This window comes from Macrotis lagotis, chromosome 3 (assembly GCF_037893015.1).
Source record: "Macrotis lagotis isolate mMagLag1 chromosome 3, bilby.v1.9.chrom.fasta, whole genome shotgun sequence".
In the NCBI taxonomy this organism is placed as follows: Eukaryota; Metazoa; Chordata; class Mammalia; order Peramelemorphia; family Peramelidae; genus Macrotis; species Macrotis lagotis.
In genome coordinates this window covers 242,765,210-242,792,780 of record NC_133660.1, presented here as the reverse complement: position 1 = coordinate 242,792,780, position 27,571 = coordinate 242,765,210, and the positions used below count along the sequence as shown (strand labels likewise).

At 38.4% G+C, this 27,571-nt stretch overlaps 1 protein-coding gene and 1 long non-coding RNA gene across 5 annotated transcripts in view; one reads left to right on the top strand and one right to left on the bottom strand.

Annotated features, from left to right (window-relative positions):
* The window catches only part of BMAL1 (basic helix-loop-helix ARNT like 1), a 104,313-nt gene that overhangs the window by 5,391 nt on the left and 71,351 nt on the right, over positions 1-27,571 (bottom strand). For 3 of the 4 annotated variants that reach the window (XM_074230337.1, XM_074230339.1, XM_074230340.1), the window contains 9 exons: positions 17,749-17,841; positions 15,243-15,360; positions 8,486-8,635; positions 7,548-7,794; positions 6,380-6,486; positions 5,555-5,705; positions 2,592-2,680; positions 1,952-2,060; positions 602-695 (listed from right to left, as the gene is read on the bottom strand). In XM_074230337.1, coding sequence (XP_074086438.1) covers positions 602-695; positions 1,952-2,060; positions 2,592-2,680; positions 5,555-5,705; positions 6,380-6,486; positions 7,548-7,794; positions 8,486-8,635; positions 15,243-15,360; positions 17,749-17,841 — 1,158 coding nt within the window. The remainder of the gene's footprint in view (positions 1-601; positions 696-1,951; positions 2,061-2,591; positions 2,681-5,554; positions 5,706-6,379; positions 6,487-7,547; positions 7,795-8,485; positions 8,636-15,242; positions 15,361-17,748; positions 17,842-27,571) is intronic. The other variant, XM_074230338.1, reaches the window with a different exon arrangement.
* Positions 3,309-27,384, top strand: LOC141518373 (uncharacterized). The gene is made up of 3 exons (XR_012477170.1): positions 3,309-3,599; positions 25,741-25,817; positions 27,209-27,384. It is a non-coding gene; the product is annotated as an uncharacterized LOC141518373 (long non-coding RNA).

Here is a 27,571-nt window from a genome sequence, read left to right as displayed (position 1 = left end):
ACTCTTGGATTGTTTTTGAACCCTTGGACAAATAGGCAAATAGCTGAATGTATCTATGCTCAGAAAACAATGACAAAGCAGGGGGAAATAACCCCACAGCTGGTTTGGGAAGAGACCTCTCTCTTAGGAGAGCTCTTGGTGAAGGCCCATCTGTGCATCACAGTCTTCAGAGACAAGGATGGAACAGAGTCTTGACAAGACCTTGGGGCTAAAGGGGATAGGGCAGGCAGGGGACTAGAACTATATTCAGATAAGTGAACAGCTAGTAATATAACTAACCCACAAAGTATAGTAATAACAAACATTTCCAATAGGACCTTAGGAATATATAGCGCTACAGGTCTACATAGATGTGCATATTCCCCTGAAAATACCTACAAAATTGTTTGGTCATACTTTAAGTGGTGACATAAGCAAACATGCTTATATATGGTTGTCTGCATGTGTGAATATATGTGAGCATATATGTAGAGAAAGTCTTACAATACTAATAAAAGAATCAAATCCCCTTCAGAAAGCTGTTGTTGCTCAGTGACCCAGTTCCATCCTAATGATCCTCAGGTTTGGGGAGGTGGGGACCACCGTGGCAGTAGCATCTTACCTTCTTGCCTCCTGGAGAAGATGCATCAGGAGGTGGTGTGCTTGTGATGTTCAGTGGGCTTGAACCACAGCTTGAGGGCGAGGACCCTCTTATCCTATATCACAGAAAGGTAGACTTAAGTGGGACTTCGAAAAGGAAAAACTCCTCTCATGCTAGGGCATTTCACAAACATCTTGGATTTGATATTTGGACTTTTAACCGTTGGGAAAACTGCAAAATCACTAGCATGTGCATGTGATAGTTGGGCTGGTTTCATTCTATTGTTACCATCCCCTATCCTCACTCCCCAAGTCTCCTTAATCAGAGCCAAAGAATAATAGATAGAATCATTATGCTTGCTGTCTGAAATAAAGCTATACAGTTCATTTTAAGATTCAGACTTGACCCTCTCCTTCAGTTGGGGTGGGGAGAAGGGGGCCTGAGAAAGGCTCAGTTGTGTGCTTCAGCAAGGACCTGTCCTCAGAATTCCTATTGATTCTAATTCTGGCTCCTTGGTGGTCTGTCCTTTCTACCACATGATACTTATGCCACTTCAACTAAGATTCAGTATTTAACTATGCTTCCTTTATGAAAAAATAGACCTTTGGCCAGATGGTCAGTACTGTACAACTCTCAGTAAACTTAGTTCCTTTTTGAAGACAAGTGTTCCCCAGCTGCCTATACAATTAATCCAGGGAACCCAACTAAAAAGCTCATGGTGGATTCTTCTTGGCCCAGACTCCACCCTTTGTATTGAGGGCCAGGACCCTCTTATCCTATCACATAGACTCTGTGGGTGTTACAGGCCAGGCTAGCATTTTTCTCTTCAGTGCCCTGTAGTTGGGCTTCTTACATACATTTTAAACACCAACATCCATCACAAAAAAAAAACCTGAGAACATTTTCATTCTAACTTTCCCATGGAAGCAGAGGTAAAATAACTCTTTCTCATGAGGCTGGTTCATTAAGTTTTTAATTTAGGGGTCCCTTGATCCCAAGTCATTTCATAAAGAACCCTCTATCATGTGCTACTCCTAATTGATTTCCTTCATGGGGTTCCTAATAATTCTGAACAATTCTGGATATCAGAGCTCCTGTCCCAGTGAGGGGGTATATAGTGAGATGTTCCATCACAAGACCAACTCTTCTTTAACCTAAAAAGCAGTCCCCAAGCCTAGGATGGAATGGAATTTGGGTCATGGCTAAAGGGAGTTCCAAACAATGAAGTATGAGACATCCTAAATGATTCCTTTTTCCATGATGCTCAATTGTAATTTTCTTAGGGTCACTAGGACACATATGACTGTATGAAGAGCTGGCTTCTTTAGCTGTTTTCATTTTAAGGGGAGCAATATATACGATGCCACCTACCTATGGATCTCCATGATCTCTTCTGCGATCATTCGGCCAATTTTCCCTGCACCAGCTCTTGTTCCACCTGGAATTCCAGGAACAGTAGGATGACTCCTCTTCTGTCCACCTATAATAAAGATGGAAAGGAACAGAAAGCATTCAAAGGAAAGGGGGGTGGGAATGGGAAAATGCTACTTTCCCTTGGAGTAACTGAATTCAACAAATTAAAATTACCTTGTTCAATGATACATTTTAAGTGAATATCTCAGAAACAGTATATACATGTACTATTTTAGTTTAAAATTCAAACAACTACAATTTTTACTGGGGTGGATCCAACTTCCACTGGCACAGATCAGTGGCCCTTCTAAGACTGTAAATACTCGTCAAGTACTGTGATAGAGAAATTAATCATCCTATGGTTATATTCTTTCCATAGATGCATGCATAGTGTGTGTGTGTGTGTGTGTGTGTGTGGAGATTTCTAGTTTAAACAAAAAAACTTAAAATCTACAGAAAATCTAAGCTATAAGCATCCTGTTTAAGGAGAAGAATGAAGGTGTTTGTCTTTTTCCCTCCCCCTCTCCCTCCCTTCCTCTAATTATAGCAGAAAATGTAATGTGAGGTCAGCCTCACTATCCCCAAAGAACATAATTACCTTCTCCAGAGGGCAGTATGCTATCCATGCTGTGGGGGGAAGCTGTGAGCTGTGGGAAAGTTGGGTCCCCGCTTTCTAGTACGTTGGCTCTGTGAACATCACAGCAATAAGGTAAAGTGAGTCATGCCTGCATAGAATTTTTTTTTTCACCTCACCAAATCAATAAATAGTGAACTTGCCTTACTGACATTTCACCTTTGAAAGGTAGAAGAAGCAAAAAGGGTTAACTGCTCTCCTGGACTTGATTCTCATCCACAAGCAGCTACCAAAGTATATATCTTTGGTGGGAATTGACCACACCATTTTACTACAGAAAAGAAATCCCAACATTGTCTAACATGATCCCCAGTTTCAAAAGATAAGTTTCCTTGGTTTAAAATTTTATAGGCAAAGTTGGCCTTGGAGGGGAATGGGAAGCTCAAGAATGAAAATCTGAAGACATAAATAATTCCAATATGAAGAAAAAGGAGTGTTATGTAAGAGACTGATATGGATACACAAGAAACTGGCCAACCTAGATTTAAAAAACATGCACCAAGGGTAGAAGCATGAGCTGATTGGGAACAAGACGATGAAAACAAAAGCATGGCATGATCCTAAAAGGAGGTTAGGAGTATTTAAGCCAAAGCTTGACAGTGTTAAAAAAAATAATCTTAAACTATCAGTCAAAAGAATGGTATTAAAGAAGGAAGAGGACATTGATCTGGGTGGATAGAAGATAACTGAATGTGACAGAAGACAGAACTGCTCAACTCTTAGTTTGGTTTCATTTTCTTTTTCCTCTCAGGCTTCTAGGAAGGGTACAACAGGCAGAAAAAAAATATCCTAAGATAGTAAGAATGCATCTCGCTGACAGGCCTGGATGAATCACATGCCAGTGTCCTGAAATTATTGAGCTACTTGTCAACGATCTTTGAAAGATCCTGGAGAATGAATGGCAGAGGTGTCACAGGACTAAAGAAGGACAAGTATCCCATTTTCCAAAAGGGAAGACACTGGCCAACCTAGGTTAGTGAGTTTTTTTTCTGGCAAAATCTAAAACATTAAGGGGATAATTAATGAACATCTAGGAAGGGTGGCAGTAATGGGAAAAAAAACACTCAGCTTTGAGTCAGTCATGATAGACTAGTCCAATTTTCACTTGTGAAAGGGTTAATAAAGTGGGAGAGCAAGGCCATGCTACTGATAAGTCAGATTCTGGCAAAGCATTTATTTGCTTGTCTTTCATGCTATGGCTACTGACAAGATGCAGTGATGGGCTCAATCAGAACTGGTTGAATGGTCAGGTCCAAAGAGGTCTCTGGTGGAGTGTCCGAGGATCTGACCTTAGCCCTCTGCTATCTCACATTTTTATCAATGATTTAGATAAAGGCACAGAAGACACCAAGCTGGGAGGGAGAGCAATTAAGTCTGACAGAATTGGAATCTAAAAAGCTCTTGGAATGCCAGGACATGGAGCTGAATCTACTAAGATGAACTTTAATAAGGATAAATGTAAAGTCCTACCCTGAAGTTCAAGAGGGAGATGCAGGAAGAAGCGTGTTAGGTCGCAGATCTTGTGAAGAAGCTCTAGAGGCGCAGTCAGTCAACAATGCCACATGACAGCTGCATGAGCTGTAGCCAAGAAAGCCAAGAAGCGCTTAGCCTTCACTCGTCCAGGGCAGGACACGTCTAGCTAGAGCTCGGTGCACATCTGGGGCACTATGCTTTTAGGAAGGACACGGATCAGCTCCAGAATGTCTAGGAAGGCAATCAGGATGGCAAAGAACGGGGAGATCAGGCAGGCCAGAAAAAAGAGGCTGAAGTGGACCGGCAGGGAAGAGACAGGAGAGCTGTCCTCCAGGTGGCCCGGGAAGGACAGAGGCATTAGAACTGAGAGGGGACAAGGTAAAAGCCTGGGGCAGCCTGGAGAAGGGACTTGACCTTTGTCTCCAAGGGTTCATCCATAAATTAGGAGGTGAAGGGGAATAGATCAAAAAACCCTAATATTCCTTCTAGGTCTATGCCTAAGTCTGACATGAAAGGGTAGAACTACGCTTGATGGGTAGAAGCTACAGAAAGAATAATTTAGGACTTTTAATCTAAGGGAAAACTTCCTGATAAGAGCTTTTTAAACTAGAAAGGGCTGCTTTAGATGGGGTAGACTGACCCTTACTCAGCCTCTTTAGACCAGGATTCTGTTACTTCTGGACCTTAAGAGGTCAGCAAATGAGAACTTTTAGAATAGGTTTCCTTGATAATGGACAATGTGGCATCAACTGCTTTTACAGAACTCCATTCTTGGACCAACATCCAGTGTTGCTGGTGATAACTGCAGACCCTTGACTGTTCTAGGGGCTGTGCTGGGAGTCTGCAATACCTCTTCCTCATCTTCCGACTGGGTCACATTGCAGGCTGCTCCACTCCACCCCCCTTCAACTAAGTTCCATAATTATAATCTTCAAGATAATTTTTCAGAGAATACTGCATAGGTTTAGTGAGTTTATGAAGCATAACTAAAAGTTGGTGCCAACATGAATCCATCTTTAGATTTAGAACACAGCTTTGGAAACAGCCCTATCCTAAAGTTAAACACACACACACACACATCATCTCTTTATCTTCATGCTTTACATGAAGGCCAATTTAGCTGCTTCCTATTGCAATTATGCAAACTTGGAATGGAAGGAAGGGGAGAGGCAGGGCAGGGCATGAGGGGAGACTGGCTAAACAGAGTTGTGAGGATCAAACGAGTTCCTTGTTAGTACAGTCTGGTACATCATGGGTTGTAGACATGCTTATTCCCTCCCCCTCCTGCCTTTCTTTTGGTACCCACACGAGCTGTGATTGATAAATCTTGGGGCATTCTGTCTGTTGAAGCATGGAAGCTTCTTTTTCTTTTTGTCCCAATCCAATAAACAAAGTCAAATCAAAATTATTTTCATTTTCTGAGAGGACACAGCTGGTAAAAAGGGATTACTTACGAAACAACAGTGTTGGTTGAGACAATGTATTCTACTTCTTTTGTCCAAGGGTTCATGAAACTGAACCAGCGACTTCTCAGTGTGATGAAAGAACCATCTTTGATTTTAAATTTATAGCAGTTAGTTGTAATTTTTTCTCTTGTCTGTAAAACTGAAAATGTAAAGAGAATATGAGCCTTGCCATTCTCAACTTGGCACAATAAATAATAACAAGAAAAGACTTAGGGATGCATGGATTGTATGTAACACTGTGATTTGTTAGGTTTATGGCATTAGGTAGTAAAAACTTCATGGGAGAATTGTGAACCTTCTTCAGCTTGAGAGAGGACAAGGTTTCCACTGAATTTTGAATCCAGCTCTACTCTCAATGCCATACAAGCTAAATACCCATCCTTCAGAGGGAGGGGGCAGCCTGGAGCAGGGGCTGTTTGCCCTCCTCTGAAGCTCACTCAGTGATCTGTTCCAAATAGGAGATCAAAAGTGCACAGCACAGTGCCTGGCCCTGTAGTGTCATATAGACATGATGTGAATGTAGGTGATTCATAAATGCTAGCTACAATTATTAATAATCACCATGCCAGTCCAGGAGGACCTGCCAGAACCTGAGTTCTACTAGCACAGTCTTCAAGAACTCCAAAGAGAGCTAGACTGAAGGCTGAGATCCCTATCAATTTTGGATGAGTGCTAGTACACAATCACTTATTCTTTGCAAATGGATCCCGGCCCAGGGAACCTGTTTCCCAAAGCACATTTTATTCTGAGCCACATGATCTGTTTTTGATTTTTTTTCTTTTCTTAAATGTCAGTCTACATTGGAGATCTTACCTTGCCTATGACATTCTGCAAGGTGCCCTATATCATCTTGATGAAAGTATTCATAACATGAAGTGCCTAGAAGTTCTTGGGGTAAATACGCCAGAATTGCTGTTGCCCTAAAAATGACATTTGGAAAAAGGCAGAAATGAGTTCAGAGAGCAAAGTATCCCCCTTCATAAGGCCCTCCTGGTAGAAGAGCAGGATTCTGCAGAAACAAAAGCCATGCTGATTTTCCCCAAATGGCACATGAAAAAGAGAAAAAAGGTCAACTATTTTTAAGTATTAAAATAATGTTATACAAATCTGAAGACAGATCTTCATCAGAAATTCAATTTTATTAGCCACTTGGTAATATTAAAATTGAACACCAATTATATAAATCTTCTCTTGCATCAATTCAGTAGCTGTCTGAGATCGACATATAATCTGGAGGTGAATACTTTCATAAGCATGTAGTAGAAGGAAAAAAGCACAGGCCCTAATCAAGATTACTAAGAGCCAACTGGGGGAATTTAGATTTCAGGGAAAAGTGACTTGAGCTGTCCTTAATTTCCTAAATAGCCTTGGGCAAGTTTATTTCCTCTAACTGGCCCTCAGTTTTTTGCTCTGTTAAAGGGCTTAAATTGGATGAATCTCTGAGGGCCTTTTTAGCTCAGATGTTCAATTCAGTATGGTATTTATTAAGTATATGTATTATGAGCAAGGAATGGGAGACACTAGGACCAAAACCAAGAAAAATGAGTCAAAAAGCTTAACATTTATATTAAGGATAAAACATTATTAGATAAATAAAATACAAGGAAGGGAGTGATGGAGACAAAGAACAGATTCCATCCAAACACCCTAGGAAAATCTCAGGAGACAAATGCTATACTTATTAGTTCCAAGGTTCTAAGTTGCTGAGTTACTGTTTCCTGAGATGCTAGAAATCACTATGGAAACCACATTTAATTATAATCATCAAATAAGTCTATTCACAAGTGTTCATGAATTGACACAAAACAATTATCTAATAATCAGTGTTCTAATGGCCCCATTGATGAGTTATCATCAGTTTCAACCTGGCAAAAACTTTTTCTCATGCCTCAGAAAAGGCAAATGGTTTCATTACTTGAGTTTTACCAACTGCAGATTTTCTGTCACCACTCTGACTTCAGGGTTACAAGGAGGCTCTTACCTCTGGTCCACAAAAACAAATTTCCCATCAATTGCATGGCGAGAAACATATTCTGTAGACTTCACCCTGATCTCCCCATTCACTGGCTGTGGAACGACATGAGAATGTAACCGTCCAATTGCTACAAGGCAGCTGAGGTTACAGCCTTCATTATCTGGTTCATTGTCCTCATCCAGTCCCATTTTTGTGGGTGGCCAGCTTTTTAAATATCCCGTGCTATGGATGGTGCAGAAGCTTTTTCGGTCTGCTAGAGAACAAAGACCATAGTTGGTGTCAACACAGCCTTTGGGGCTCAGAGATTGCTCTATAGTAGTCATCCTGATAGTATTTGGGTTAGGGAAGGAGAGTCAAAAGTATGTTCTTTTCCCTGAGTGCCCTTGGACAGTAGGCCCTCATGAGCAAGGAGGCTGGTTCTATAATGAAGGAACTCCTAAAGACAGAGCCAAAGAGGGGAAAAAAACCCAGAAATGAAAACATTTCCTTTTCACTGTGTTGGCCCAGGTCCAAGTGTTCAGTAGTTCTGTTCCTGCTTCCAGTTATGGCTTTTTTGCCATTAAAAATAGGGAACATTCCCACCTGCAGGAAGACTCACTGAATTGAAGGAATAAGGAACAAGAGAATTGGCTTTGTGGGTTTTGTAAAAGTGCTCTGAAAACTAGCACAGCATAGTAGAGTAGAGGCTGTTTGGAGTACTCCATTTCAAAGCTTCTTAAGAAAGGGGCTTTGTCAACAACTTTGGGTCATTCTCCATGTTCCTTGCCCACCCCTGCTTCACTAGCTATGTACACACAGGTGACCATGCCATCTATAGATCTGGCTGATTATAACTGACCCCTTAAAGCTAGTCTTGTATTGGAAACTAAAATAGTCCACATTCTATCAAGCTTTTCCAAATTCACATTCCCAGCCTGTGGACTGAAAAGCTGATCAAATCTTACCTTTTTTCTTTGAACAAGTTGAAGGGAAATCTTTCTCTTCAACTTTAACTGAAGGCCTATTACATTTCATCCTACAGAAGAATGAACGTCTGGCTCCAGAACACAGTCTTGATGGCCCAGGGGTTATATCTGTCTTTACTGGAAGTCCGGCTGTTAAGGAATACACAAGAATGTAACCCCCTGGAAATCATCATTTACAGAATCCTAGCATCTCTGTCTGGGGAAGGGACCTTCAAGCCACCTTCAGTCCATGCCCCACTCCCTAAACTGTTGTCTGACAAAAACATAGAGTAGTAGTCAATGGCTGGCACAGACTCATACAGTCATCTCTACTTCTGTTCCTCGCACTTTTTAACCCCTTGTGATCTGGCTTCCAGCCTGAAACTCAATTGAAATACTCTCAGCAGAATTGCCGGTGATCTCTTACCCATCAAATCTCAGCTTTTTCTTTATCCTCATCCCTTTCACCCTTTCTGTGGTATCTAACATTCTCTGGATACTTTCTCCACTGTGAGATTTATGACAGTTTCCTTCAATTCATTTTTAATCTATCTGATGACTACTCCATCTCAATCTCTTTTTTTTAGCTCAGCATTAAATCATATTCCCTACCTGCATGTGAACCTCAAAGGCTCTGACTTAAGTACCTTTTACTTTTATTAGGCGATCTTGTCATTCTCATGGGTTTAATGATCTCTATCTCATCACTCTCATTCTCTCCCCTCTCATAGGGGAGTCTTACAAAGACTACTGCAACCGTATTTAATGTAATAACAATAACTAGACTAATTTCTTCAAGTTTCTCACTACCCCAAGCCATCTTCCAGTGACCAAAGTGATTTTCCTAAAGGATAGGCCTGGCCATGTTACCCTCTTACTCCTAATACCTAAGAATTGTCTATGATCTAATATAAAAACATTAGGCTTCTGAATTTGGCATTTTAAATGCTTCCAAACCAGGCTTTTTCTATCTTTCCAATCTTCTTATATTTAACTCCTCTGCACACATTCATGGTCTAGCCATTTTACCCTATTTTTCCTCCCATGAAGTTCAATCTCCAGACAAGCCCCTGCACAAAATAAATTCAAATGTTGTTGTTTCTACCTCCATAACAGAGGTAAACCTTGGCAAATACTTCAGTTCTGAGGCAAGTAAGAAGTGACTGCAGGTAGGAAGCTCCTGCAGTTGGCCAAGTGTGACGTACTGAACCAGGAGAATGACAATGGGAATGGAAAGGAAGAAATGGGTATTGAAGATTTCACAAAGGCAGAATCAATAGAACTTAGAACACGAATAGATCTGTGGGCAAGAGAAAAAGTACTAACAGGGAATAGATTTTAAATCCAGGTAATAAGGATGATGTGGAAATAAATAAGTAAGCAAACAAGAGCAAACAAATAAATAAATGATTTGAATAGTGTGGCAAAAAATAAAAGGTGGAAATCAGGAATGGTAACTGGGGAATAAACTTTTTTTTTTTTTTAGGGAACTTAAAATTCCTTTTCATTTTTCTTTTTTTCCTTAAAAATCTTTGGAGGGTTCTCCCCTATTATGTAAAAAGTAAAATAAAATAGAATTACTTTCATTCTAGAGTTTAAAGAACTTGGCTTAATTCATTTAAGCTTCTCAAAGAATTTGTATGGGAAAATAATGGGGAGCTTTTCATTAATCCTTGGTCTTGAAAAGGGATAGAAATGGGGGAGGGAGAAGGGGTGGCACAAATAATTTACCAGATACACCACAGTAGAGTATAAAACCACAACCGTACCTCCTGATTAAGTTACCAAGACAAAAAAGGGCTTTTTTATTTTAAAACCATGGTGGAGGTAAATAAAAGATTAAAAAAACAATCAAAAGGGGGAAGCTAGGTGGTGCAATAGATAGTGCACTAGCCCTGGAGTCAGGTGGACCTGAGTTCAAATTCTGCCCGAGACACTTAATAATTACCTAGCTTATGTGACCTTGGGCAAGTTATTCCTACTGCCTTGCAACCCTCGCCCCCCCCCCCCCCGCCCCCCCCCCCCGCAAAAATCAAAAGGGATAAAACTACTCTCTATTGTGGAGGTGGTAAGAAGAGTTAATGGAGTGAAGGCAGTACTTACTACTCAACCCTTTTATTCCCCTCTATCAAGAAAAGTGTTCTAACTTAGAAAGATAACAAAAATGGTTGCTATAGTATTTGTAAACAAAGAAATGGTATGTTTAAAAAATACTGGAGAGCAAGTTGATTATGTTTTCAGATGAGGTCATTATATCAACACTGTATTACTATTTATGTTTAACTGTTTTAATTTGTTAAAATAAAATGGGAGGGGCGGCTAGGTGGCGCAGTGGATAAAGCACCAGCCCTGGAATCAGGGTTCAAATCTGGTCTCAGACACTTAATAATTACCTAGCTGTGTGGCCTTGTGCAAACCACTTAACCCCATTTGCCTTGCAAAAAAAAAAAAAGCCTAAAAAATAAAATGGGAGGGCAGGGTATATCTTATATTAAAAAATGACTGATGCAAAAGCAAAAAGTCTTGATAAATTTTTCCAAAAATTTATTGACAGGAGCAGCTAGGTGGCAAAGTGGATAGAGTACCAGCCCTGGAGTCAGGAGAACCTGAGTTCAAATCTGGTATCAGACATAATAATTACCTAGCTGTGTGACCATAGGCAAGTCATTTAACCCCACTGCCTTGCCAAAAAAAAAAAACCCAAAGCACCCAACCCCCTCAAAAAAACCAAAAAGTTGGGGGGTAGCTAGGTGGCGTAGTGGATAAAGCACCGGCCTTGGAGTCAGGAGTACCTGGGTTCAAATCCAGTCTCAGACACTTAATAATTACCTAGCTGTGTGGCCTTGGGCAAGCCACTTAACCCCATTTGCCTTACAAAAACCTAAAAAGAAAAAGGAAAAAAAAAAAACCAAAAAGTTATTCTTCAAAAGCCCGACTCTACTATTCTCATTTTTTTTCAAAAAAGATATCCTTAAACTATAGAGATTATTTTCTCAAAGGTTTTAGAGAGATAAAAGTGTAGGCATATAAGAGGTTAGTGCTGAAGTCCTCTTCACCACCCCTTTTGGGGAGGGGGATATTATTATTGGATATTTTCCTTTTTGGGATTTCATCTCTTTCTGATGTCTTCAACAGATTCTTAAGTGCCTTTAAAAGTTAATTTTAGTTTTTATTTCTTCTGTAATTATTTAGTGAGGTCCAGCTGCTTTCCTATCTACTTGTTGTTCTTGCATTTTCATCTAAAAATCTTTTCAGTTTGATATGACTTGGAGCAACCTTATGCTAAAGTGCCCTTCAATTGTTTTTTTGAAGCATCATAGTTCATAATCTACATTCCACAATATTTTTTAAAATGAACCTATACTTTTGGGTCTGGCTGCCAGTCTCTGCTTGACAAGGAAATCAAGTGTTTGTTCGTTCCAGACTCTTTTGGGTTCTTCATTAGAATAACTGTTATCCATTGAAACTAAGAAGTAGTAATAGAGAGGATGTTTAATTTTGACCATTTTCCAGTTTTTCAGAGTAGACAGCATATTAAGTATGCCAGATAGGAGCAGATGTAAAATTATATCCAGTGTTGTTTCCTTGGGGCAGTCATGGCCAGAGGCAGCGGTGGCTGGAAATGAGCCGCTGGAGCCCTCCTCCCCTCTCTCCATGGGTATAACAGTATCTATGGATCACGGAATAGTGATGAACATTTGTATGAAGTGTTGAATGCCATAAATAGCAGAAAGATGGAAGGAACTGGAAATCTCCAAACAATTCTTCTATACCTGGAGCAACTTGCCAGATCTAGAGGAAAGAACCTTTCAGCTGTAACTGACTGCAGAGTGCCACCCACAACACTGCAGATGCATCGGAAGGGAAAGAAGATGAATAACCAGTCTTTTCAAGAGTTCCCTAACTTCATGACATGTACAGTTTCTGTAATTCTTCCTCACAATGGCTTTTGAACCATCATTTAGAGGCAGGGTATTTTAGCTTTGGAGAATATTAAAGAGGAAAAGAATGAAATCAGGAAGAAGGAGCAGCATTTTTAGCATTTTTATATATTTTGGAGGAAAACTTCTTGGACCTCAACAACAGCTCTACTTTACTTATCTTCACTGTGATATGGTGATGACCCAGGATTCTTGAAGGCTGGGTGTCAGCATACCATAAGCTTTAGTTGTCCTACCAATGCTGAAAAGACTGGGAATATAATCTTGTCTACGAACTTCTATTTATCCTTTTCTGGTTTAAGTAAATTCATAGGAGCTTATTGAGGAGTTTGAGATTTTTCAGCAATAACAATCTTTTGGTGAAGAGCAGAGGGCATTGCTACCTGTAATGATGGAAGGATTAGCACAAAGCTAAAATTTGGGCTCTTTGAAGTATCCTTATAACAACTTTTTCATTTGGATTTTAAAAATATATCTTCAAGGAATTAAAATTAAGTCTTAGTTTTTGTGTAAGTAATTTACAGCAGTAATCTATTCATTTAATTTCTTCTTTAACAGTGACACTAAATATTCACATTTATTTTATACTTTAAGATCTTTTTTTTTTTTAACAAGGCAATGAGGTTGAGTGGCTTGTCCAAGGCACACAACTAGGTAATTATTAAGTGTCTGAGGTCGGATTTGAACTCAGGTCCTCCTGACTCCAGGACTGGTGCTCTATCCACTGCACCACCTAGCCGCCCCTGTACTTTAAGATCTTAAGAAGCACTTTCACAACAGTGTTGTAAGGTTGATAGTATGAGTATTATTATTCCCATTTAACTGAAGAAATAAACTTAAGAAATGAACTTAGGTTTTCTGTGTCTGTTTGATAATGTTCTCACTATACCACTATGCCTCTGGAAATGGTATAATGGAAAGAATTGAGAAGTATGAATAATGAAGCTTAAATTCTAGTTCTGGTTCTTCCACAAAATAACTCTATAATATAGAATGCAAAAACAAACTCATCTTTCTGGTATCAGTTTCCTCTTTTGTAAAGTGAGGAAACTGGACTAAATGATGGGCTCTCCTTTTCAGATATAAAATTATGTGATTTGAATGGTTTATAATAAAACAACTTTGAGTTTCCACCTCATATCCAACAAAATGGCAAAAACAATTAAAAGCATTAAAACTCAAGTGTTGGAAGTGTTATAGAATCTATATGCAACAGAAGTTACAAAAATAATTATACTCTTAGACCCAGTTGTTCCATTGTTTGAGTACTGTACTATGAAAGATTAGAAGAAAATAACCCAATATGGATGTTTTCATAGCATTATTATAAATAATTGTCAAAAAGCCTGAAGAAATAAATATCCAACAATAAGAGTTAAAAAATTGTGATATATAAATACAGAAATCATATCATTTGGTTAAGTCTCATACTATAAGGAGTAAAAGAAATCTAGAAAACTCCTTAGGAAATAATGCAAAATGAAAAAAAGCTAAAGTAAAAATGAATGGGCAAAAAATTCTGATTTGTGAGGCCTTAAATGGGAATAACTGAAAAGCTCTGTTTTCTGCACTGAAATTAATTTAACTGTAAACAGTTATGAAACAAATTTAATTAGCTGTAACATCTAATATTATTTTTAACAAATCATTCAATTTTTTAACATGTAAAAACCCTTTAATACTAAAAAAAATATAACCCAGTATCTTCTCATATTCTTTCTTCTATTTAAGACTGATTTCAACCTTTGTTCAAACCAATGGATGATGTGATAACACATATTCAGCAGATCCTAAAATGATTCCCATGTCCATCACCAATTTATTTTCTAAGATAGTAAATTTTTTTCTCTTTTAAAAATTCTTTGTTTAAAGGAAAGGCTGTAGGTGGAAGGGGGTAAGAGAGGAAACACTTTGGGAAAAAGAGGTAATAGAAAAACCAGTGATGTCAGTTTTTTACAAAGGCATGCAGAGCTTACCACATACCACCTCCCAATGAAGAAGATATAACATGAAGCCATAAGATTACTGAAGCCTTTCTTTAATCCTGAATCAGTTTTTCAAGATAGCCTTTCTTGTCCTCCCTTGTACCCACCATCCCAATTAAGTAATGAAACATCAAGGTAAATACTGACTTTGTTTAAAGGATCTGGAAGAATTCTGTAAAGAACATAACTTCTTTATCTAACTCTGCTACAGAAGGGCTTTGTGTAGGAGGAGTGAGTCATTATTTGACAGGCAGCACAGTCTGCCTTTAACGCTTCTGAATCCAAAGCCTGGACTCAGCCACATCTTGGCTCAGCACTTACTGGCTGTGTGCTCCTGAGTAAGTCATTCAAACTATCTATTTCCTAGTCTATAAAATGGAAACAATAATACTTGTGCCATCTGCTTTACTGTAACCCCAAAGAAGAGTTATCTTTGCAAGGGTTTTCTAAATACAAGCTTTTATTTGTCCTCCTTCAACAGCTTCCTCCTCTTGTGCCTCATCATGGCCGGGAAGCAATCCTGGGTTCTCATAGTCTGTGCCAGTAAGGCACACGCTCTGGGAAACCTTACACCAAACTGTAAAGATGCTGAGTAGGGGGCTAACAATGGACTTGTGTGTGTTTCCCGAGAATTAGACCATGTAATCTCTGGGATGTTCATCATATCTCATTGGCTGCTTCCCAAGGAATGAATTTTTTCAGCTTATATCAACTTGTCCTTTCTACTAAGGCAGAGAGACATTGCAACCTACTCCAATGTAGAACTACCCACTCCAGTGAAAACAGACTGCTGAGAGCATGGAATAAAATTTCAAAAATAGTATTACTCACTTTTTGCATCTATTAGTCTTTCTCTTGGAGCAGTATCTGAAGAAGACAGCTGTTCTTTAACTTTGGCAATATCTTTAGGATGTAGGTAGTCAAACAAACTCTGACCAATGAGATCATTCTGCAGATATGAAATGTTATACACTGATATTAAATATCAATTGTACCTTGAACAGAAATCCTCAAGCAAATGTGACTAAGTCTGCATTTTGTCATATAGTTTAAACATGAGAACTTCCTGAACTTTCCAGTGAAGAATCTCTTCAGAATATATAGTATCTCTTTATATCAAGCCAATAAAGTATATGCAAACACACTTTTGGCTTCAGCATTTACAAGAAGGGTGACCTGGGGCAAATTCACTCACTCTCTCTAAACTTCAGTCTTCTCATCTGTCAAATGGAGATTCTAGTTCTGCACTTCATCTCGCAGGGTTGTCAAGAAGCAAATGCTGTGTGTGTTTTAGTTAGAAACCATGATATTCAAGTCGACAAGTATTTATTGAGCACTTTCTATATTTAAGGCTCTGCTCTCTGCTCTGGAGAGACAAAGGCGAAGCCCTAATAGACCTTGGTCTCAAGAAGCTTTCCCTCTACAGCATCTCTACAGGAAGTGAATACCTTGTTAACCTAATAAGGAGATCAGCAAAGCTTCCCTAAGGAGCCAGTTGACCCCAGTTGACCTAGGGTGAGACTGGGAGGGAGCAGGTCCAAATTGGAACATTTACTATTATGATGAACAGAGATAAAACCTCAGTTTCTTCATCTGAAAATGGTAATTATAATAATATTGATAACAGGATACTACCTATATTTCCAAGTTCCAAGAAAAACATTTTGCAAATGTTAGAGAACCATGCAAATGCAGATTATTATTACATAAGAATATTTAAAGGCAAAGATAAGAGAGATGGGATATCAGAGACTAGTCTGTGAATGATGGGAATATGAAGTAAGGCTGGGAGAAAAGGTGGGAACCAGATGGTGGAGATTCTTAAATATCAGGGTGAGGAGTTTCCATTTTACCATAGAGGTGACAGGGAACCACAGAAGATTTCTGGGAAGGAGAGTGACATGAGCAGTTATTATATGATTCTTATAATAAAAGAATCAAAAAACTAAATCATAAAAATCCTGAATGGGAAAATAGTATACTTGAAAAAATGGTTCATATCACTCTGAGGCAGTATAATACAATGCCTCCCAAATTCTAAGTTACTCTAATTCCAAAGCTCCAGAATCTCACTGTTACAGGCACTGCAACTAATGATGAACAGTACCGATTTATGATGAGTTGTTGTGCTGCCCACCCCTGACCCAATTAAAAAAACTCTAGTTGGTTTCCCATCTTAGGTAGGCTAGCCTCATGGAGATGGAGTTCATCACTGAGCTAGTACTTGAAGTCTTCCAGCTTGGCAGCATCTTCTCAATCTCAAGTTCATTGGAACAGATTCAAAAATTTAAGGTCATTTTAAATCCAGGTGAAGAATTGGAGAAGGGCTTTCATCGAGCTTCCCTGTGAAACACACTTCCTTTTAATTTCTGCCATTTTTTTTCTTCTGATGGTACAGATCCCTTCTGAGAACACAGGGAAGTCAGGAGACCTGGACACAAAATTTTGCTCTACCCCTCACTACTTATGTGTCCTAAGAGAAATTATCCTATCTAGGCCTTTCTCCTTAGAATACTATTATGGTAAGAACTGTTATGAGAATAAATTCTACCTATATAAGAATTATGTAATACAATGAGGATACAATGATATACTGCATGTGAGGGCACTTCCACAAAGTTACAAGTACCATAAAACGACAAAGAATTATTATTTTCTTGCATCTAGATTATAGCTCTGCAATTTTCTGCATACAAAATCTTACTATAAAGAAAAATTCACAGGGATCACCACTCACCACTTTGAAGATGAATAGGACATTTGAGGTCACCCCCTCCCTTTTTAAAATATGAACTTAAAGGATTCCAACAAACATGAACATTTCAATCAACTCCATTTTTACAGATAAGGAAACTGAGGTTCTGAGAGATAGCATTGCCCAAGATAATGGATAGTAATTAGCAAACCCAAAACTATGTCCTCTGATTCAATATCTTGTGCTCTTCCTATCATTAACAACCTGCTATTTCATGCATGTGCATGTTTGTCCTATGATTTTCATGTTCAGTATTCTTTTTTTCACCTTCCCCTTATGCTTCTTTATCCTTAACATGGAACTGAGCTGTTTATGTTATAACAGTAAAAAAAAAAAAATGATTTGCTAATGAGAAGAATCGCACATTCCCATAGAAAAATACTTTCACAGATCCCAGGTTTAATTATCTTACCCTTAGAGAAGCTGTAATTTGCAGATAGTAGTGGAAAAAAAAATCAAAGCATTTTGTATGTAGCTTGTAGACTAAAATTCAGTCAAACAGCTGATCTTTGTAGCAGATCTCATCACCACAATTATGAAGGTTATAAAGTTGCTCAACATAAATAAGAATATGAACAATACCTGGCTATAGTTGAGAATTTTGAAAACAGACTCTGAAACAAATAGTATCTTTCCTCTGTCACATCCGACGACAAAGAGAAATCCATCTGCTGCCTAATTAGGAAAAATGGATCATCAAATTAGCACATTCATAAAATAAAATTCTCAGTAATTTTGAAATGGAATCAAGGACTCATTTCATAAGAAACCCTAAAACAAATATTTTCACTGAAATTATACATGCATGAGAACAGAAAGCTTAGGGAAAAAAAACCTATAAACTTAAACTCTTTATGCACGAAATAAGGTTTTTCTGGCACTATCCCCTTTTCTAAGGCAAATATACACATGTTCTTTCAAGTTCTATTTCTTGTGCTGGCTTTCTCTGTCTCTCGCTCTCTGTCTCTCTGTCTCTCTCTGTCTCTCTCTGTCTCTCTGTATCTCTCTCTCTCTCTCTCTCTCTCTCACACACACATACACACACACACACACACACACACAGAGTAACCTGTATGACATGTCTAAATTTGAAGCCATGATAGTAAGCCCCATCAAGAATCAAGAGGCTATGTACTCAAAGAAGTTTCCCGTTAGATGAAGGTCTGTAGAGGCCTTGCTTTCTCTACTGAGTTCCATGAACTCTGTATCATGAGTTATGTAATCTGCACCTGAATGATTGCCATGCCCACTGCCACGAGATAGGAAGAAGAAAGCTGGGCCTTTGTCTATCTTGGAAGAAATAATTTCTCTTCAATTCCATCATTCAAAAATAGTAATCACCCACATAGGTCTGACTAAGCATGCAAAAGAAGTGAATTCCATTGATTCTGGGGTGGTATGCAAATAACTACACATCAGGGGTTGTAGGTGAGAGTACAGAAATCAAGAGAGCTTTAAACAGTCTGTAAATATTCAGTACTCCAGATACTACCATAGAGCAGCAGGCACAGCAAGGGGAGAAGGATACCAGTGATGAGGCCATTCATACTGATCTCAGCAGACAGTACACAAGAAAGGTACTCATTTCTAAAAAAACCCCACAGTCTCAGAAATTCATCTGTAAATTCAGAGCGTGGATAATAAACCAGATGAAATACCAATTTTAAAGAAAGGAGGTAAAATTAACTTTCCAGGTATCCCAAAGATAACAGACAATGGGATGTGACTTTTGTCTGACTTAAAGTTATGGAACAGTGTGGCTCAGCCCCAAGGAGCAGAGTATTGCAAAGGGGCAGAGGAGCAATACTGCACATTAAGAACATAGACATTGAGAGGAGACACATGAACAGTGATGGATAGGAAGCAAGTGAGAGAAATACATGGGTTTGGATTGATGAGAGTGAAAAAGAAGTCTAATTTTGGTGGAAGTATTTAAAAAACCATCTCACTAGAAGGAGAAAGTGAAGATCTTGGCACAATGGAATCATATGGTTTTGAGGGGACTTCAACTGACCAAGCACCTGTTGGCAAGAACATCCTACTCCAAGCAAACCTTTGATATTTCAAGGACTTTGGAGTACTCTGGGATGGGTGGTTCTTTCACTAATGAAGATTTTTTTTACCCCTTTAGTTAGAGGGTCTTTATGAGCTGTTATAAGTTAAAGAATTGGCCACTCTCTGGTCAAACTTTTGCTAAACTGCTTCAAACTGATCTAGCTGCCCCCCTACCCAGGCTAGACAATGCTAACCATTAATCATATTTAAGGCTTAGCTTAACTCATACATGTAACCATCCCTCACACCCCAAATTGTCAATGCTTTTCCAGCCCGCCCCAAATGTTTTATATTGTCTGTGTGCCTATTGTGTTACCTTGCTCTCTCCCTCCAACACATTTCCCCCTTCCTCCCTCTCTTGCCCCCCCCCCCAGAATATAAGATTCTTGAGAGCAGGGGTCATTTAATTTTTGCCTAACATGAAGGCCTAGCACAAAGTTGACTCTTTTTTATTTTTAGGGTTTTTTTTGTTTGTTTTTGCAAGGCAGTGGGGTTAAGTGGCTTGCCCAAGGCCACACGGCTAGGTAATTATTAAATGTCTGAGGCCAGATTTGAACTCAGGTACTCCTGACTCCAGGGCTGGTGCTCTATCCACTGCACCACCTAGTTGCCCCTACGCCACCTAGCCACCCCCACAAAGTTGACTCTTAATAAATGCTTGTTGAATCATGTAAAATGAAAAAAATATATAAGATTACTTGGAAACAATTATACAATTATGGGATTAGAGGAGAAATTTTGAAAATGATAACAGAATATAGGGTGTCCCAAAAGTCTCAGTAGTTTTAAGCTTTAATAGCTATACTTAAATGATAATGATAACCCTAAAATGCTGCTTATCATAATCTGTTGGATGGGCATCCAACATTAATGGGAAAAATACCAATTAAGTTGAGACTTAAAGGAAATTTGAAAAACAACAACCAAATTAATAGTAGTATAGAGAGAAGTAGAAATAGAACAAAAATCAAAAACCAAAAAAAATCAGAAAATGAAAAAATTCAATTAATTAATCCAAGAGCAGAATTTTTAAAAGTATAACCAATAAAACTGACAAATCATTAATTTCAATAAAAAAAAGGAGAAAGAAAATACAAATGAACAAAATTATAAGTAGGGAGAAAAAATAAATTATAAGAAAAAAGATTTTTTAAAATGCCATCCAGGAATTTTATACACCAGTTACATGCTAAGAAATTGGAGAAATTTTATGAAGTAGAAGATCATTTGCAAAAATACAAATTATCCAAAAAAGGACAAGACAAGAAAGGGTTTAGACCAATTTTGGAGAAAGAAATGTTAGAAAGAAATGTTAAACCATTTTCTTTAATGACCAGAAAAGTTTATGGGTGAATTTCTCCAAATCTTCAAAGAACCACTGTTCTAGATAAATAAACTCTAAAGAGCAAAAAGGATGACATGCTACTCAGTTCTTTTTATGAAACATGCAATCTTGATTCTAATATTGACTTGGTAAATACATCAATATATTAAGGACTTGCAATTCCATCGGTGTGGGAACTCCCTTTGATCTACAGAGATACTAACTAAAAGATGCAATGTGATAAACACAAGAAAAAAGAAATTATAAAGAACAATATCACCAATGAATATAAAAGCAAAAATATTTAGTAAAACAGTAGTCAGCAGAAGAACTTAGTAATGCATTTTCTAAAGTCAATGACTTTAGAAATCAAAGGAATTGGGGGCAGCTAGGTGGCACAGTGGATAAAGCACCGGCCCTGGAGTCAGGAGTACCTGGGTTCAAATCCGGTCTCAGACACTTAATAATTACCTAGCTGTGTGGCCTTGGGCAAGCCACTTAACCCCATTTGCCTTGCAAAAACCTAAAAAAAGAAAAAAGAAATCAAAGGAATTGTATCAGAAATAAAAGAGGAATACAAGAATGGTTCAATATCAGGAACATGATCAATATCTTGGATGCAATATCTTGGATGCAAAAAAGACCTTTACTATAACACAGCATCGATGTTCCTTGTTAAAAAAAAAAATTGTGTAGAAGGGGAAGTGTACCAAAAAAAGGAAGGATGGCAATATTGTCCCAATTTTCAAAAAACAAAGGGAGTAAAGGAAAGAAGGGCAAGAAACGGCTGATTTTAGAATTTATGAATGGTAAATTTTAACAGTAAATTCATAAATTCTAAAATTCTAATGATAAATTCATAAGTGACAGAACTACACTAGACTTATGAGAACTTAGAAAAAGAAAGCAGGAATAGAAAAAAGTATAGTTCATGAAAATCAATAATATCAGATATATCTAACTTCCTTTATGGATAAAAGTTAGGAGAGTAATATAACAGATGATTACTAAAGAGCTAACATATTTTGATAAGAGTTAATATATATTGATGGGAAATATGGATTAGCATGTACAGCCAAAGCATATAGAAAAGTAATCACTCTCAAAGATTTGTTAATCAATGCCACCTGGATGGAGACCTCTATTCACAAAGTCATGTATTACTCTAATCAAATTGGCAGATCACAGAGGGGTAGATGGTAGGATAACAGAACAAACCTTCAGAAAGCTTTTAACAGGCTAGATCAATGGACAGAGAAATACATCATCACTAAGGTGTACATGTAAAATAATGTACTCATGTTTTAAAATGATGCTTGAGTATAGATTCGAGAGGCCTGACTTGATAGCAGTTGAAGTGGAAAAGGCCTTGGAGTTTTAACTATCAGGCTCAATTTTAGGTAACAGTATAGCTCAGCTCTAATCTGGGGATCAAATGAAAATTTCTTGAAACCTGGGAGTAAGATAGTTGATAAGTTTGTAGGAATCAGTAAATGACTTTCTGTTAAAAAAAAAAATCAATAAATATTTATTAATCACTAACTATGGCCAGGTACCCTAGAATATGAGAACAAAAAATGAAATAATCCCTATTGGCAAAGAAATCTAATAAAGGAGATGACAAGAATCTATGTAGAATATACAATATCAATATAAAATAAAAAACATACCATACATAGGAAGTTGTTAAATTCAAAGGAGGAAAGGACACTAGCATTTGAGGGGATGAGGAAGGCTTTATGAAGCTGGTATTCGAGATAGATCTCAAAGGAAGAGAGACTCTCAAGGCAGAGGGGAGGAGAGATGTGAGGCAGCCTAGGGAAAGGCATGGAGGTGTATAGAACAGAGTGAAGGAACACAAGTCTGGCTAGTTTGGAGAAAGCTGGAAAGGGAACAAGGTCCAATGAGGCTGGAAAGATAAATTAAGGCTAAATAGAGAAGTTTGACTTTTAAATTAGTGGCAATAGGCAGCCCTGGAGTTGTTTAAATATTAGAATCCTATGATTAGATCTTCCCCTAAGAAAATTTACAGTGTATATAATAGGTCTGAAAACTCTATGATAGGGACCTCTGAAGAAAGAAAGAAGAGAAATCTGTTAATCAACATTAAGTATCATCTGTGTGCTAGGTACTAAGTTAAGCAGAAGGGATTCAAAAAGGGAAGAAAAGACAAGCCCTGCCTTCACAGAGCTTACAATCTGAGCAGGAAAACAACATACAAACATGCAACTGTACAGCATAAATAAAAAATAATTGACAGGAGGGGTACTAGAATTATAAGTGGTTAAGGAAGGCTTTCAATAAAGGATGTAACAGAGGGAGGATAAAGTAGAAACGATGTTCTCTAAGCCTTCCCTTCAACTTTTAAGATTCTATGAAATATTTTACAATAATTATCATGTATTCATTTTACTTCTATTTCAGGTTAAACATTATTTCTTTAGCTACTTTGAATTTAATATCATAATTGACATTGATAAAGACCTTTAAGGTTTGCAAAATTAGGTGTGTATATATTTCTATACACACACACACATATATTCAGTTGACCTTCATAACACTCTCTGAAACAGATGCTACAGGGATTATTATCATCATTTTAAAGATGGGGAAAGTGAAGCCCTGAGAAACTTGGTCACTTGCCCATGGACGTACCAATAGTGTTAGAGGCAGGGTTCATTCACAATTCTTTCCTGACTTCAAGTTTTGCATTCCATTTATTACAAACTGTCATAATGAAGTTTATAGAATTAAACTCAACAAACATTTATTAACCACTGACCACATATCAAACATGGTGCTAGTAACACCCTATTTCACACTTCTAGTAGATGGCTCCTTATAACAGGAAGAATCACCTGTCTCAGCCATGTTATCTCTAACAAAAGTAGTCAAGTAGTTGTTGTGCTCAAAGGTTGCCTTCTCTGCTCTGATGTCTGCTCCCTCAGCTGCTAATGCCTCCCCTCCACAAACTACCTTGGGATTTATTGTGTTTATACTCTGTTTCCTTATGTGCATACATGTGGTTTCCCCAATTAGAAGATAACTTCCTTGAAGGAAGGAACTGCTTCCAAGCTCATACCCTTAAGAGTTCAATACAGGGTCTGGCCTCACCTCACCACTCATGAGAAAAACAAAAACAAGCAACAACTCAACAATTTCTCCATGTTTCCAAACCATCATTACCACAGAATGCAAAAAATTTAGTTGTTTGAAGGCAAGGGGAGCAGAAATGGCAGAAGGAAGATGAAGGATATTGCCCTCCTTCCTCTTGAAGACCAAAGCATTTTTCTTCAAGGCAGCTAAAGATGCCATAGGGCACTAAGCCTTAGGCCTGAGGTCAAAAAGACTCAGATTCAAATTAGGCCTCAGGCATCGACTACCGTGGGACCCTTGGCAAGTCACTCAGCCTCCCCCCTCAGTTTCCTCATGAAATGGGGATAAAATCAGCCATGACCTTGCTAGGTAGTTGAGTGGATCAAATGAGGTGATTATCTGTAGAGTGCCCCCCCCCCCTTCCCCACCCTGTGTGCTAATTTACCAGAAAAGAGACTTGGTTACTTTTCCTGTTCCATCTCCATAGCCTTGGACTGGGGTGCGATTTCTATTCCCGGTTTGTTGTGGATGACATTCTATCACCACAAAACATTTCCAAGGCTCATGATCCCATACAAATGGAACTTCACCAAGTTCTTCATCTAGCAGTTATGTATTCCTAGATCTACAGGATAATCATTATATAAAGAGGCCAAGTCCCATTTATAATGAACTTCTTTCCCAAGTGTCCAGCACCCAGACCTTTATGGGGCCTGAGTTCAAATTTGACCCAATACTTGAAAGCTGTGTGTATGATCCTAAGCAAATGGCTTAACTTCACTTTGCCTGTTTCCTCAGAGCACCTGCCTGGTGGGGTTACTGTGAGTAGAGTTGGCACTATCTGTAAAGTGCTCAGCCCAAAACTTTAACCAAGGCAGGCTTGTTCTCCTCCCTAGAAGGTGCTTAGTAGATGCTGGTTGATTAATAACTAGGGATGTCAATACATAACACATATTTCAACAACTCTGGTTTATATATATCTATATATATATATATGACATAGTGTATATCACATATTCATACAAGCATATAATTAAAGGTATGAACTTTAAATATATATGCACAATAAGGATTATTCCTTAAAAGCACTAAATAATTCAAATGTTCATTTAATTTTAGAAATGCTCTCAAACTCACATTTTTCATTGCTTTTCATTTTATATTTTTCTTCCTTCTCTTAAAATGCATAAAAGATAGATCATATAATTTTGGTATTTTAATGTCTTCTTCTCTAGCTGGTAGCCCAAAACATATCAGATCATTTGTCATTTTGGTTTGCTGAATTAATATTAAAGTCAATCTCTGTGATTTCTATTTTGTGCATTTTATTTTTATTTTTTTTTAGGTTTTTTTTTTGTAAGGCAAATGGGGTTAAGTGGCTTGCCCAAGGCCACACAGCTAGGCAATTACCAAGTGTCTGAGATGGGACCTGAACCCAAGTACTCCTGACTCCAAGGCCAGTGCTTTATCTACTATGCCACCTAGCCGCCCCCTATTTTGTGCATTTTAAAGAAAAAATAAAAATTATTTTAACATTCAATATTCCAGTATTTTATATTGGTCCAAATACTGGCTGTACCCATAAAATGCAATCTTTCTGAAAATAAAATACATATGCATATATTGAAAAATAACACTGATCAAAGACTGCAGATTTTATTCAAGACCAATCTGAGCAGAAAGTACAGTCTGTATTTAGACTAATATGATAACCAATATCTAATCATTACAACATATAGAAAGCTAGGTAGCAAAGTAACCTTTCATTGCTAGTCTAGGAATTTAATTTTTAGTTTAATGATACTGTAAGGCAGAGGTGTAATGAAAAATACAACAGATACTTTTAATTTGTGATTTTTCTAAGTCAATGTGCAAGTCATTCATCCAGCAGAGATCTGTTTCAGAGTTTGACATTACTTCTGTAAGGAATAATAGAAGTAGTATTTATTCAAAAGACTCTCTAATGTAGATGGATGTACATGGAATTATAGTATAAGGGAAAGAACCCTGAGCTACTATAAAAAGATCTGGAGTTCTGATCTTAGCTTTGCTATTTGAAATCTATGTGAGACCATGAGCAAATTATTTCTCCTTTCCAGACCTCAGTTCCTCATGTGTAGAAGAAAGACTGTAAGGTCTCACCATCCAGCTCTGAGAGAAAAATGAACACTATAGGGTAAGGTGTAAGTAAATGTTAATTTGTAAGATACAGATTAAAGTGCTGAAGGAATTCTAAAGACAGGGAAATTACTGTTCACCATGCTAGTCAAAAAGCTTGAGAGCAACCAGACACTGTCTGGAGTCCTGAAAACCTGCCCCTGCCAGAGCAAGGTCCAAGAGGCCCATGTGCTACTGGCAGGTAAACAAATGGTTCCCTCTTCAAAGAGTTGGCCGATTCAGTGGAGCCAGCCCTTGCATCCATCTGCTAAGAATCCTGTGCAGCTGTGCTCGTGAACATGCCATTGATGCTGTGCCTGTGTTCTCATCAGATCTGCCTGGCCTCCTGTTGTGAGGGTGAAGGCTTTGCTCCCTTGCAGAGGTTCACTTGTTTTCTCCTACACTGAACATGTCTGACTGTCTCTTTGGGGCTAGGGAAACACGGTGAAGCTTGGGTGGGTTAGGTTACTAGTGAAAAGCTGATGATACCTGGTTCTCTACTTGTTTATCTACTTTCTGCTTTGTGCAACTATGAAAGAGCATCATGGTGCTTGACACTAAGGAAGGCAAGGCCAAACAGGACATTGTCCCTGCCCTTCTGAACATCACAATCCCAGGCTTGTGATCTCAAGCTTTGGAAGCCCATTCACCAGGAGAGAGAGCCATCCAGAGGAGACCCACTGCATGTCAAACAGTGTAATGCAGTTAGGAAGCAAGGCTCTCTGAGTTCTTTATCAGGGCTTCTATAAACACAGATGCACAAGAAAGACTGCCCCTGATGAAACAGAAGTACACTGTAGGGTCCATTGCAGCCATGGGGGGGTGGGGGGAGACTTGCTTATCTACCATAATCACCTTCAGGGCTCTTAGCCACTTCAGAGAGATAAATTTCAGTCAGACTCACTTTCAACCCAAGGTCAGCCTCTATGCACAAAGAGCTAGGATTAAAAAACAGACAAGCCAGCCTATGCCCTCAAGGAACTTGCTCTCTAATAGGCTTCATATTTGGACCAGCCACTTTGGAGGCCCAAAAAGACACACCTGGTTATTAATGTAAAGTGGTGAGCCTGAAGCAGGTCCTTCCTTTTGGGGGGGAGTGGGACAGGAAGAGCAGAGTGAGCAGGCAGGAGGAGCAGCAGTAAAACTGGCCCATCAGTGGGCTGTCCAAGAGCCGGGGCTGGGGAGACTGGGGCATGCTGGGAAAATACTACTCAAGGAAAAGTCCAGGGCCTGGAACTGAAGAACTCTTCAAAAGACAGAAGACAAGGCCATTGAAGGCAAGGCCCTAGGTCAAACTGTGCCTGATGGAAGCTGGCTAAGGTTCTCTGGGGTTCTCTCTATTAGGGACAGAGGTTTTGGGTGTGTGAGGCTTATAAAAAATGAGTTCCTTTCTCTCTTTTTCACTTCCAGGTTATATTTCGATCATCTGGAAATGGTACAATTCTTTCAAAGATAATGACTATGTCAAAAAAGTGAATAGTAAAAATAGGCACAGAAACTCTGTTTTATTTATTTTTACTTATTTCTCAGATAAAGAGCACAAAAATTATTAAAATCCGCAATTTTTTTCTCCATCAGTCCCTACCTCCTAACATGGATCAGTGACTACAAACTCATATAAATTTTCCTTTATTACCATTACTTTATGACTTGACCCAAATCTACATTTAAAAAAGAAACAACTGTTGAGTAGTTTTAAAAAAAAGATTCTGACAATTCCTTGTCCCCATTTGGGAAAACACAACACACACACACACACACACACACACACAC